We start from the raw sequence: 14,578 nt of genomic DNA on the forward strand, positions 1-14,578 counted from the left end.
TATAATTTTAATGGTAGGTTTATTTTAACAGTGAGAGACAGAATGACAACAAAAATATCCAGAAAAACGCATTTCAAAAAAGTTATAAATTGATTTGCATTTTGATGAATGAAATAAGTATTTGATCCCCTATCAATCAGCAAGATTTTGGGGCTCCCAGGTGTCTTCTATACAGGTAACAAGCTGAGATTAGGAGCACTCTATTAAAGGGAGTGCTCCTAATCTCAGCTTGTTAGCTGTATGAAAGATTCCAGTCTCTCCACCATGGCTAAGGCCAAAGAGCTGTCCAAGGATATCAGGAACAAGATTGTAGACCTACACAAGGCTGGAATCGGCTACAAGACCATTGCCAAGCAGCTTGGTGAGAGGGTGACAACAGTTGGTGCGATTTTTCGCAAATGGAAGAAACACAAAATAACTGTCAATCTCCCTCGGTCTGAGGCTCCATGCAAGATCTCACCCTGTGGAGTTTCAATGATCATGAGAACGTTGAGGAATCAGCCCAGAACTAAACAGGAGAATCTTGTCAACGATCTCAAAGCAGCTGGGACCATAGTCACCAAGAAAACAATTGGTATCACACTACACTGTGAAGGACTGAAATCCTGCAGCGCCCGCAAGGTCCCCCTGCTCAAGAAAGCACATGTATAGGCCTGTCTGGATTTTGCTAATGAACATCTGAATGATTCAGAGGAGAACTGGGTGAAAGTGTTGTGGTCAGATAAGACCAAAATCAAGCTCTTTGGCATCAACTCGACGTGTTTGGAGGAGGAGGAATACTGCCTGTGACCCCAAAAACTCCACCCCCACTGTCAAACATGGAGGTGGAAACAATATGATTTGGGGGTGTTTTTGTGCTAAGGGGTCAGGACAACTTTACCGCATCAAAGGGACGATGGATGGGGCCATGGACCATCAAATCTCCTTCCCTCAGCCAGGGCATGGAAAATGAGTTTTGGATGGGTATTCCGGCATGACAATGACCCAAAACACACAGCCAAGGCAACAAAGGAGTGGCTCAAGAAGAAACGCATTAAGGTCCTGGAGTGGCCTAGCCAGTCTCCAGACCTTAATCCATAAAAAATATGTGGAGGGAGCTGAAGGTTCAAGTTACCAAACGTCAGCCTCAACCTTAATGACTTGGAGAGGATCTGCAAAAGAGGAGTGGGACAAACCTGGTGGTCAACTACAAGAAATGTCTGACCTCAGTGATTGCCAACAAGGGTTTTTGCCACCAAGTACTAAGCCATGTTTTGCGAAGGGGTCAATTTATAGCTTTTTTTAGACTGATCATTTCTTTGTCAGTGGACACGTACAAAATCAGCAGGGGAACAAATACTTTTTCCCCTCACTGTAACCCATATAAAGCAGTGTTATCCAAATTTGACTGCAAAAGTAGAAATAAACTTTAAAGTGTATAGCCAAAAATAACCATTATCATTGCGACAGAAATTCATGGCAAATCCAAAGATTTTGAGTTTTGCTTGCCCTGTGTGGAAGCAGTGGTCTTCTTGCAAATGTCCAATTGCACCCTGTGTGCCGGGTCAGAGCCAAAGTTCTCTAAGCAGGGAACATGGGCTTTGCTGATTGCAGAGTTATAGGTCTGATGTGTCAGATAACTGCTGCTGCATAGAGAGCAGGGTTCCTTCTCTACAGTCTAGCAGAGGACAGGCTTTTCTACTCAGGCTGCGGACACTTTTGAAAGAAAATGAGCTGTAAGACTTTGCACACCTGTTGTTTTGCAACAGGAATGTATTGAGCTGATTTAGGGACGGTTCACACTGGTGCGATGTCAGAGATGCAGTGACTGCAGTGAATATGACATGCAATCTCTGTGCGATGCGATTTCAGCCATAAAGATGATATGGCTGAATTTGCATCAAACTCACACAAGACACTTTTTTTGTCCGCAGCAGAATCGGATCGCATGAGTGTTCACACCCATGCGATCCGATTCCTGTCTGAATTTGCAGATCGCACTGCGATATGCGAACTGATTTGGGGGTGTCATTACCTTTTACTTGACACTCAAAGCAGTTCGCATAGGGCAGTGTGAACTGCCACCGGGGAACATGCGATGCAGTGGATTTGCAGGGTTCCTGCATTGCAGCAGTGTGAACCAGCCCTTAAACTGAAAGTTCAACTGGGCTTTAAGAGGTTTTTTTTTTTTTTTTTTGGGTCCTCCATCTTACACATTTTTGTAAAATTGACAGCTGTTTCACTTTGTGCAGTAGTCACTGTGGCTACAAGAGCTGGGTATAAATCACAAAAATCCTATGTACCAAATGCAGCAAAGACACCTCTGTGAATTGGTGCCTGGTGTCAGATGAAACAGTGAAACAGGTGAGTATAGCCCATCCACCACAGACAACACTAGCCTCTCAACTCACGGATTCCATCTGAAAAGGTCACACAGCCTTATCCCACAACACGGGGCATGAACCTCCAGCGATCCAATGTAGGTACAAAGACTGGATTCCCCACAAGGCACATATGTAAATTAAAAAAAAAAGGATCAAGTGCTCTTTATTCCAGCAAAATATAAAAAATTCACTTATAAATAGAGCACTTGAGCCAAGTGCAAGCAAGACAGCATAACAGTATGTTTCAAACCATAACGATGGCCGCGGGTGACGTCATACGTTACTCCTCCCCCCGTACACGCTACGTCCTGTGGGCAGGACTTCTTCAGCAGGTCCCCCCTGTACCTATTGAATCGCTGAAGGTTCATGCCCCATGTAGTGGGATAATGCTGTGTGACCTTTTCAGGTCGAATCCATGAGTTGAGAGGCTAGTGTTGTCTGTGGTAACTGGGCTGTACTCACCTGTTTCACTGTCTCTTCTGACACCAAGCACCAATTCACAGAGGTGTCTTTGCTGCATTTGGGACTTGTCCCTATGGACATATATTATCATTGATTCAATGTTGCGCTGCACTGATTTTACAGCTCTAAAGTAGTATTGGGGATATAAGCTAGGCAATCATTATGTGCTTCGTGTGCATTATATATTGCTTAATGTATATCCAAACACAAAACAAAAATTTTAAATATTGAAGCTTTCGGGGGGGGGGGGGGTCTGTTTTTTTTTCCTTCCGGTTATTCCTGTGAATAAAACACTTCTGTCCTGTGTTGTGCTCACTTATTCCCCTGTATTTGTTGAACCATCACCTTGTTTTTGCTTTCAGTTAATCTCATAGGATGTGACAAGGATACAGCATTTCTGGCAGGATCATTAGGCATTTTTGTACTTGCTGAAAATGCTTTAGCCTGAAAATGTAAAACTAGTTCAGCTACCACATTTAGGCCCCTTTCACACCAGTGGACCGATTGGGTCCACCTGCCCATTTTCCAGGTGGACCCGATCAGACCACCCATTGATCTCTATGGGGACGCTGCCACCCACTAGCATACGATCTGAGCTGCTAAAAATGAGACGGATGGCGATACGTTCGCCATCCGTCCGGCAGGTCAGATCGGATGACAATCAAATGTAAACAGACATGCAGTCCGTTTTCATCCGGCCGCCCCATAGAGGAGAGCAGGCACGGACCTGTCATCCGTCTGCTCAGCGGGGTCACCAGTCCACCAGGACTGGTAAGCTGGAGCATATATATTTTGTTTTTTAATTTAGATATTTCTTTATATTATCCCTTTAAATAAACAGTTTTTTCTTTTTATATGTCTGCTTCCTTGGACCAGGCTGATTTGATTTTGTTTGTCCTTTTCTGAACTAGATGCTGAAAAAGATGAGAGCTCTGAAGACATTTCAATGCCCAGCAGCCCACAGACCGAAGCAATTCAACATAGTTCAGTCAGCACGTCCAATGGTGTGAGTTCCACCTCAGTGGCAGAAGCAATAGCAACATCCGTTCTCACCCAGATGGCAGACCAGAGCACCGAACCAGCTGCTTCACATGTTGCCGTGGCACCACCTCCTAATCCTCCTCAGTCTTCAGGAAGTTGATCGCAAACCTATCAATTGCACCAACTCTTTGTAACCATTGGTGATTATAAGAGAAGAAAAGTGCATTATAGAAAAAGGTTCCCCGACACTCAGGCCTACGAGCCAGCAATAGGGCGAATTAATACCTCCATAGAAGGTTTTAATCGGCTCTTTTTACTGTCTCTTTTTTAATGCACTTTTCGACTTTTTAAAGGAGCTTACGTGCACCTTTCCTACTAGTTATAAATTGATGAGCAGCTTGCAATTTTCTCTCTCTGCTTATTTGGTACATGCACATGAGAGCTCCTCAACTATGTGGGGTGACTGGTATTCTCGTGTCTGCTGTACCTTTTAAGAAGGGCTGGCGTACCTTCCAGGCAAGCCTGTTCTTATTTTGGTCAGTCCTATACAAGTCCTGGTGTTTGTACTCTAATGGTGGGACCACACTTTTGCAGAGGCACTTTGTAAGTGGTTTGTGGCTTCCTGGTATATTTTTCAGAATTTTGCATCTGAGACCTCTGCTTTCATTTAAAGCAGATTTTAATTAGGTTTTTTTTTTCTGGCTGGCAGGTTCCTTTCCTGAGGAACCTATTTTTTAATGCACTTGCAGTGAACTGCCCCTCCCAAGTGCATCTCCCATGCTAGTTTTTATGCTAGGAGTTACCATTTGTTCTCTATAGATGAGAGATGTATGAAAGGCCAGGCTTAAAGGTATAAAATCCTATCATTTTTTTACACAATGGAACAAGATTTGTTTTATGTTCCCATACAATTTACTGTCCCTGTCTCATCAAAAAGAATTTTTAAAATGGGGCTAATTGTTTGTTTATATTCTTTTAAAAAGTATCGGAATCCTCTTTTGAGACCTAGTGCAGGCGTTCTGGTAAAATTAATTGTATGTGATATTTATACCAAAGTTCTGCATAGTCCCTTTTAATCTTTAATCAATGGTTTTGTGCACTAGGCCTGATAAAAAAGAATAGGTAATTACTTTCTTTTATTGTTTTTGCACAAAAAGAAGAATAATGGCAAATGTATGTTTTTGTAATGTTTTTTTAATTGCACATGATTTGTGACTTATTGACAGTTACAAACTTCTTAATCGGGACAGTCACTGCTTTATTTTATATTTCTTTGGAAATGAAAGTTGCTTGGCTCTTTAACTTTAAAAAGTTCTAGTCTAAGTGCAATTCTTTAGTTTATTGCCTTTTTTTTTTACTTTATTTTGGAGAACGCATTGAAAATCGTAAATATAATTCATACCATGGAGTGCTAGTTTATTAGTAACCAGTAGAATAGTTTATGGAAATTCACATCTTTATGTGCTTCACTGGCTCCCCAATGTATGTTTACTATGAGTGTAACTGCCAGAAAAAGAACCTGAAAAAACAACAGTACATTAGACAACTTGAAACATATTTTCCTCACTGTGTTTGCAAGCTGACTCGTACTTAATTCTTGTGAAAACACTATCATCTTTCTGTAGCAAACTTTTGATACATTTCTTGTGGATAAGCAAATAAGTATCTAAGTATCTTGGAAATGTGCATTTTTCTTTTTTTTTTTTTGTGAATGTGTGAGTTAGTAGTGCAAGGGGTTGGGGGGGGGGGGGTTACAGAGGAGAGAATGAAGCCCTTAGATTAAGCCAGCAAACTATGCTTGAATGTTCTGAGATGCCTTCGATGTAATGCTGGCTTACAACTGCAATTTCAAATAGGTTTAATAACAAACATTCCATAATGTAGCTTGTGCTAGGGAAAATGATGATTGTAAGTTCCACATTCTCATGATAAATGTTGCCTGCAGGATACTGAGTCCTCTCTGAAGGGTTGCCAACTGTCCTTTTTTTTTTTTTTTTAACGGGAACAGCCTTGTTTTCCTTAAGCAGACTTATACAGTAAATGTAACCAACCTTTATTTTATTATTCATCTTATGTGATATTATGAAAAGGTAAAGGAACACACAATTGTTTATCCTGTAATAGTGTCCATCTTCTATTCCTTAACGTGTTATTAAACCCACAAAAGTAAAATCAGTCTGTATATACAGTAAAGCATGCTTGTTATACTCTCTGTGGAACCTAAAGGGTTAATCCTTTGCATTGTGTAACAAGGCAGCTTGATCCTGTATGCACAGCTCCTCTTCTTCTTCCATTGACTCCTGAACATGTCCAGATAAGACAGAGCCTTTTGAGTCAGGCTGCACATGTTCAGTTTGGTGTGCATTTCTAGAGAATTTTTTTTTTTCTTGGGAGAGTGCATGTAATCAGCACAGGGTCAATCAGTACTGTCTGGACAGAGGGTCAGAGATCCTGGATCCTGATAGGACATCTCAGTGCAGAATGAAAACACCTACAAGCTTTACCAGGAACTGATAGAAGTCACAAGACTACTAAATACTGCTGCTGAGAAAAGGTATTTAGCAGTTTATATTTATTAAAACCCTGGCCCTGGGTTTAGTAACACTTTAAGTGCCTGGTCAAGTTCTCTCAAAGCCCAGTTCCTATCTCCCTCCAGTTCTTCCCTTGGAAGTTGCCCCCCCCCCCCCAGCTGTGGTTTATTTATTTATTTTTTCATACTTACCTTTTTCAGATGTCTTCAGCCCAGTCATTTGATGCATAGGTTCCTCTCAACATCTTTTCAAATGTGGGCACTTCTGAATGAATAAGTGCTGCTCTCTGCACCATTGTATGAGTGTAGGGTGCCATAGTGCCCCCCACTCAAGGAGGGGTCCATGACATTCTGCACTCACAGGATTTCCTCGGTCTTTCAGGTTGACTGAGGAAATCTAGAGGCAAAAATGAATTACTGTGGGAAACCGTGCTGGAGAACAGGTAATTATTGCAACAAGAATTGTTTTTTTTTTTTTTAAATCTTTAAGATTTCTCGGTAAAGACCACATGACTAGTGCCCCCAACACTGGTCATTTGACCAGGCACTGGAAAACAGAATTATAATTATTACATAAATATTAAATTCTATTACTTTTTTTTTTTACAATGTCAATGAATGGATGTTATAATAAAGGTCCTAATTTTATATTTTAGGTTTGCTTTAATTTATATTATCTATTTACCAAGTTCCCCAAAAAATGCTGTGTAATCTGGGGGAATGATATACAGGCTGATGATATTTATTTTACTCCTACAGGCTGATAACCCAACAAACCTCAACATTTTATTTTCATGTAGGAATGTTGGCAATCCTACCTCTCAATGTGCCATTATTAATCTTGATTCACAATGCAATATCTCACAAGAATCACTAAAAGTGTGTTTAAGTGACTTCAGATCACTTTGCAAAATTCTCTTGTATATAATCAAAACTTTTGCAGCCTACCTGCAACAGTGATCACTTCTTTCTTACGTTCCTCAAAATGGTAAATGTCATGTACCCTGTCTGAATTAAATATTTTAATCTAGATGACGTAATTTATATAATGTTTTAGATTGAGTTCTAAATGCAAACTAGATTTAAATGAAATTGCATCTGTCATATTTTAGGACCGCTGCAAGTCAGCATGAATTAATCACTGGATGAAACTGTAGTAATCCAAGCTGAGGACAATGCACTACCTTTTTTATTGTTAATAATTTTATTTTATTTTTTTTTAAGCTGAAAGGGCATACCGTACATTCTTCTTCGTCTAATGCCAATTAACTTCAGCTGCATAAAATGTGAATTCTGCAGAAAAGCTTTATCTTTTATTTGTTATTGGAATAATAGTTCATTTGTGATATACTGGTTGTGAAAGAGAAAATCATGTTATTTATACATTTCTTTTTTTTCTTTGTATTATAAATTTATCCAGCTGTAAATTAAACTTTGCGCAAGTATGGAGAGAAAATGTACTTGGTGAATGGTGTTAGTTCTAATATTAGAAAAAAAGTGCATCTGTGTTCGACAAGTAAATAAGTAAATTATTTTGTTCTTAATCCATTTCACTTGTCACCACGTCTGTATGTAGCTATTTCTAATGTTTGGATTCAGCATTTCACAAACTGTACTGCTTCATTTTAGTACAGTTTGCATGAATAAATTATGTATAAAGTATAATAAAACATTATTCAAATTGTTTTTATTTTTATTAATCTTTATTATTCTGTTACTGTATTTCCATTGTTTACAAGACGTCTTTATGATCTGTCTAGGAGGCAAGCACATATGTACATTGAAATAAACATTTTAAAAATTAATGTAAGATTGTTGTAGTTGTGTTAGTCATTTTGTTTACATTCATATAGGAAAATGTAGCTATTATTCCTATGCATGTACACTGCAACAGACAAGTGCTCATGTATACTGTAGAAGAGTTTCTGAATCATTTCATACACAGAAAAGAGATTATTTAAAAAAAAAAAAAATGTAAGAAATCCATTTTAGTGGGGGTTTTTTTGGTCATGTAACTGAAATTTTTGGAATTAAGTCTTTTTTTTTATTCCTTTGCAAAAAATTGCAATATTTTGTTTTTAAATTAAATGTTTTAAGTATTCAAATCGCAAACAGAAAACCTATTGTCACTTTGCTTGATGCAGGGTCTGCATACAGATATATCCCTATATATTTAGTTTTTTATATATTTTAAATATTCACAGTATTTAATGAACCTCCAGTTACAAAATGCAAACAGGGAACATAAGAAAATTGTATATTCAGGATCCTATAGAAATGATATGGATAATAATAATAATTATTATCAATATGATGTTTGATTGTGTTATAAAATGTGTAGAAGAAGCTGCACTGTTAGCAGGCCCTGAGGACCAGGGTAGCCCAGCTGGAATAGGAAAGGATGAACCAGTGGTACACTACAAGTGTAAGAAGAGATTATGTTGGTCTTATTCTCACTATAGGATTATAGAAATAGAATAAATAAAGATATAGACTGGGAAAAAACTGTGGACAAATACATTGAGGCTAACTTACTAAAGAAGCTGAGACTCTTCACACAATAAATTGTGTGAATATTTTTTTCAATTATCCAATCATGTGAAAAGCTGATTCCTGTTTACTCTTTTCATCTGCACGATTAGGTGCAAGTATTTGCTTTTCACATACATAAAAAACTGAAATTAATATTCACACAATTTATTGTGTGAAGATTATCAACTCTATTAGCAAACCAGCCCGCATGTGTTATTGAGGGATTTATAAGTAAAAACAAAAGGCTGATTATTACACTGGCTTGATTGAAATATCAAATCAGCCTAGAAGGTGACAGCCTATGTGATATTGAGGGCGGCAGTTCTAAATATATAAGCATTATTTACAATAAGCTTAAATAAAATGTGCTTTTCCAGCTGTTACTGAACTATAAAGGTCATGCCTACTTTATTAATTTAATGCTGGGAAGTGGGGTGAGGAATGTTTAAATAAATGGTGTGAGTTTAGTCTTTAAGTGCAATTTAAATATATTTAAGTTCTATTTAAAAACTTTGTCTCTGCCGTTTGTGTTGCCATGATTACACCTGATTAGGCTGATCAGGCCATCATTCGATATTCTGTTTGAGGTTGATAAAAAATCAACTCATGTGATATCTTTTTTTTCTAATGAAACTAGAAAAATAATGTTTCAATACTTTAATGGATTTAATGGCATTTTTAAGTGTGTGGTGTATCAAAGTGGTTTTTTTTATTAGTTTAATTAATTAGTAATCAGATCTACAGTCTATCAAATGAGATATCTGGTAGCACTGATTTAAATAAAATATTTGAATTTGTTTATCGAGCTACGTCATGTATGTTTGCTCGTTGGAATATACCCTTTAGGTTTCACCTTCAATATCCTTTGCATTTTGATGAATATCTATCTATGGCATACTGTTATATTTTCTTCTATGTGTTTCAGTTATTTAAACTTTTATATTTTTGTTCCTCAAATTTTCAATAAGCATTATTGGAAAATATTGTAATTCAATATTTTCTAAATATTTATAGTATAAAAAGAAATATCTCAGATATGTTCAGGCATTTATATTAAATTGAAAATGAATAATAATATTGTGTTTGCCTGTATGTGCTGGCACAGAAGAAGAAGCTCACTTACAAAATATACAAAAACCTTCATAATTAAATAAACATAAAGAACAAAATAAGTAAATCCTAATCTAGATAAAAATGCCTCCATTGAGTGATTGTTTCATTTGTGTGGCGCTCAGACGTCCCCCGGCAACTGCGGTAAGACAGGTTTAAAAATCTTGTGTAACCTCCATTGTTCCCTTTCACCTAAACTAGCATCGGAGCTATTGTACCGAGGCCCCTCCTCTCTTTAAACAGTTTATACTTGACTGAGACCAGCTTGCATACTTGTGTCCCTTAGTGCTAAGGACAGCACATCCACACTCTTAAGCCCATGGTCAGCCTTTTTTTTTTTTTTTTTTTTGCAGCATATTGTACTACATATGTACTAGAGGTTCATAATAGGTTCTGAAACTTGTAGTTCTGTAACTAAATAGCCATGGGTTACGTTTCGATCCTATATACTTTCTGGCATATTTCTATTTTATTATTTGAATAATTATTAACAGATTTTACTTATAAACTATATGGATCTGAACAGCACAAATATTTAAGAGATGAGATCATCTGGATGGCAGCAACCTGTGGTCGTTTTGTGTAGCTGAAAAACCACTAGCAGCGCTGATATAATATGGAAATAGGTGCTTTTGATGTGGTACAGCATAGCAGCTAAAGGTACAGAATTGTACATATGCAACTTATTAATAATGTGAATTAACACATTTTTGACCAGACATAAAGACCTGTATTAAATAAGTGAAAGATGAGCTATAGTCCTTGGCAACCAGTTGAGTTTAAGTGCTTATCGATTCATAGTACAGAATACTGAAAGATGACTTCTAATTGGCTGGAACAAGTTACTGCACTTTGCATACTTCTTACCAGTGTAAGGTTATATTATCCAAGTGGTGGCTATTTTTTTCTCTGAGTTATATTTAGTAACAAGGAATGTTGACACCTTTTGCAGCCAAAAGCTTATATGTTCTTATTAATTCAAACTGTGGATTCTGAAACTTTTTTAAAGCTTAACTCCAGGCAGATATAAAAGGCACAAATCATTGCAGTTCTGTAACCATTAAATCCTAAATGTATTTTTTGTAATGCAAGCAATGGAGCTATCTGCATTTGACTTGGTATTAGTCTCTTGCAGTTGACTTTACAGCACAGCTCAGACTGGGAGAAGAAGAATGAACACAAGGGGCCAACCAGGTATGCTGCAATGGCGTGGGATATTATAGGCTGATAGATATTCCAGATGATTCTCTTCCCAGTGAGAAATCTCTAAAATATTTGGACGTCTTCATGTGCCATCCTACTTGTAACCTGATGGACCACCCTCAACTTTAACTGATTAGAGGTGGCTTGCACATGTCAGGGCCACCAATCTTAGGCATAAAAACTGTAAAAATGTGCCCCCAGAATTTCAGAGCTTGCCCAACAAGAGATTCTTATCCATCGTTCATCATGTTAGCAATTTTCTGACCATCCTTGGCAGAAGAATTCTCTAATTCAGGTCTTAGTGATTCCAAAGCTCAAATAAGGTAAACTGAAATACCTGGCAATGCCAACTGGCCCAGGGCACTACCGAAATGATAAAGGTAAGAAGTCCCAGAAACTTCATACAATTTCTGGCCGACATTCAAGGCTTCCATGCAATTATTGGGAGCTTGATCTGGTCTTTCTTAAATTGTCCTTCTTCCAATTTGAGATAATTACTTTGTCGTTTATACATTTCTCGTCTTGAAGAGGACCTGTAAAAATACTAGGGATTGAGTTGGAAGTAGCTGGCTCCTATGGTGATTCAGCCGAATCTGGCCAGTGTACAAAGTATCACCTCCTCGAGGGACTGCAGGATCTTTGGCGAGTTGAACAAAGTCTGCAAATCGTCCAGGTACTGATAAATCTTATAAAAGATTTTGGACTGATGGAAGGTCTCTGGTCCCACATCCCCAAGTCTAATCCATTAAGCAATATCTTTCTTTAATTTAAAAAAAAAAAAAAAAAAAAAGGTTAGGCCAGTCCTTGTATATATCTTCTGTTTCCAACCATCATGCCTCAATCTTTGGTTGGTGTCCTAGGAAGTTGGATACCTTTTGCTCAGCTGTGCAAAAATTTTATTTTTTCTACAATTTTTTTTTTTTGGCATTCTTGATCCTTTGTGTCTTTTTTTTGCCAGAATTGCTTGGGTATATTTGTGCCCGGATAGAAATCTGACCTTGAGTGTGCTATCCCACTTACTCCTGCACTCCTCTCTGCTGTGAAATGCATTACCGTTATTGGGTTTTTACTCCTTATGTTGCTTGATTCTTTTCAAGCCCTATTCATCTTTTTAAGTATTTCCTATATTCCTAATCTGTAGGAATCAGCTTGCTATAATACACTAATTTATACTTCCCATGGCACAGATCACTGTTTTCCCTAATGTCTTCTATTTTTTTTTATTCCGCTCAGTGGAATTTCCAACATATTTTCACTGAAGAATCCATGCCCTGCACCCAACAGTTTCCTGCAACAGGGTGCTAAAATTTTAACTTCCTATATCCAATATCATTGCCTTCTTGAGGAAATAAATCTATGGGATAATCTGGAAACCCTTTTTCCATAGTTACCAAAATATTGTTGGTCTTTCCACATATTAAGCACTGTTCCTTACCTCATCCTCCTTTGAAAAGCAGACTATTTTCATAAATTTTAATACAATTTTCTAATTTGAGCATTGGGAGTACTTATCCTGATAATGTTTCCTTCTTTGCAAGGAAACATAATTTACCAATTCTGCTTTACCCCCACGAAAGGCGAGCAAATAACCTTATTATCCCACGGCCCTTTCCCTTGGTGAGATATCGTAAACCAGTAGCCTAAAGCCTAGTACACACTGGTCAAATGTCAGGCGGCATCGGCTGGTTCAATATAAACCTGCTGACGTTTGGTTCATGTGTATTACAATCGGTCCTACAGAAGCCAGCCGAAAAGGTCTGCCGATCGGCTCCCGATCAGTGCTTTTAGCTAATGGCTGAGAGCACTGACTGGAGTGTTCTGGCGGGGGACCGCCACCCTGTCAGAACACAGTAGAACAGCAGGGGAGATCACTGTACTAATATTGGATAGTTAGTACAGCGTCTCCTCCTGAGCTGTCAGTTTTTTTTTTCGTTCAGCCCTGCTGGGTTGAACAGAAAAAAATCTACTAGTGTGTACTAGGCTTTAATGGCACCTGATTCCTTGGAATTCCATCTGGTCTCAGGACAGCAAATGTTGGTGCAGGCAACCAATTAATGTACCTGTTGGAAACTGGTACAAGAATTTGTGGCAAGCACCATGTGCAGAGGTGCAGTGAGGCCAGAGTTTCTATACACATTCCAGACACAAGTTCCCTTTTAGGTCCACTCCACTTGCGAATGACAGCAATCAGTGGACAGATCTATAGCCTGTAGACAGTAGCTATTGACTGTAGAGTCCACCCACTGCCTGCTGTCAGTCACAAGGAGAGAGCGGACCTGATGGAGATTAACATCATGATCAGGCTCCGCCCACTGTCGGCTTCACTGGTTGCTTGGAGGACAGCGGCCTTAACAACCAGTTAAAGAAGATCCAGGACTGTTGAGCAGTTAGAATCCTAGATCAGGCAAGAATGGGACAACATTCCTCTCCCAAAACTGCAGCAAATGGTCTTATCAGTTCCCTGACATTTACAGAGTATTGGTAAAATAAAAGGGAATAATACACTGTGGCATACATGGCCCTGACCCAACTTTTTGAGATGTGTTGCTGCCATAAATTTCAAAATTACCTTAATTTGTTTCTTAAAATGGTACATTTTCTCAGTTTAAACATCTGATATGTTTTCTATTTTATATTGTGAATATAATATGGGTTTATGGAATTTGCAAAAAGCGCAAAAAAAAAAACTTGTTTGCTCCTTTAAAAAATTGATTGCATGTGTTGTCTTAGACAACACTAACAAAGGTAGATCCTGTTTGTGATAAGATGAAGCACTACTAAGCTGGAAGCAGATGTAATGAGTACATCTGGCTTATTGGAAAACATAATTTAATGTGTGCATTCCCTACAAAAAAAAAAAATCTATACATATATGCACCACACCCGCTGTAGATCTATCACATCAGGCCATCACCATTGGAAGTCCTCAATTTAGGTTTTTATTACTTTTACATATCTTTAACAGATATGGTTTTCACTCCTTTCCGTTATCTTTTCTTCCTATACAAAATTAACAGCAAGCAAGCATCAAATTTCCAATTTCCTGTTCATTCAACATTTTTCTCAATGCATTTTGTAAACTGAGTTAATATGAGAAATCCACAAACCACTTCAAATTTAATATCAGAGTTTAGTGTTATGGGATGGCTTATGTATTATTTTTCAACATGGCATTGAATGAGGTCATACTCTTTCTTTTACACTCCCATAATTCTTCAGTATGTTGTCAACTGCTAAAAATGAATTATTTGTGCTGCATTCTGGTTCTGTCACATATATGGAACAGGGAATGAGACCATCCATGGCTGTTTTAGTGAGATGTGACAAGTAGATTACTAAATAGGTGGCATGTAATGACACAGTTATAGTAACAAGATGTTCAGAAACACTTCAAAAT

General features: G+C 38.0%; 1 protein-coding gene across 4 annotated transcripts in view; it reads left to right on the forward strand.

Moving 5' to 3' along the window:
* The window catches only part of ATF2 (activating transcription factor 2), a 198,095-nt gene extending 189,954 nt beyond the window's left edge, over window positions 1-8,141 (forward strand). For all 4 annotated transcript variants that reach the window (XM_073633852.1, XM_073633856.1, XM_073633853.1 and 1 more), the window contains one exon: window positions 3,737-8,141. In XM_073633852.1, coding sequence (XP_073489953.1) covers window positions 3,737-3,966 — 230 coding nt within the window. In that variant the 3' untranslated portion in view covers window positions 3,967-8,141. The remainder of the gene's footprint in view (window positions 1-3,736) is intronic.
* Window positions 8,142-14,578: the final 6,437 nt, after the last annotated feature.

This window comes from Aquarana catesbeiana, linkage group LG06 (assembly GCF_042186555.1).
Source record: "Aquarana catesbeiana isolate 2022-GZ linkage group LG06, ASM4218655v1, whole genome shotgun sequence".
Classification (NCBI taxonomy): Eukaryota; Metazoa; Chordata; class Amphibia; order Anura; family Ranidae; genus Aquarana; species Aquarana catesbeiana.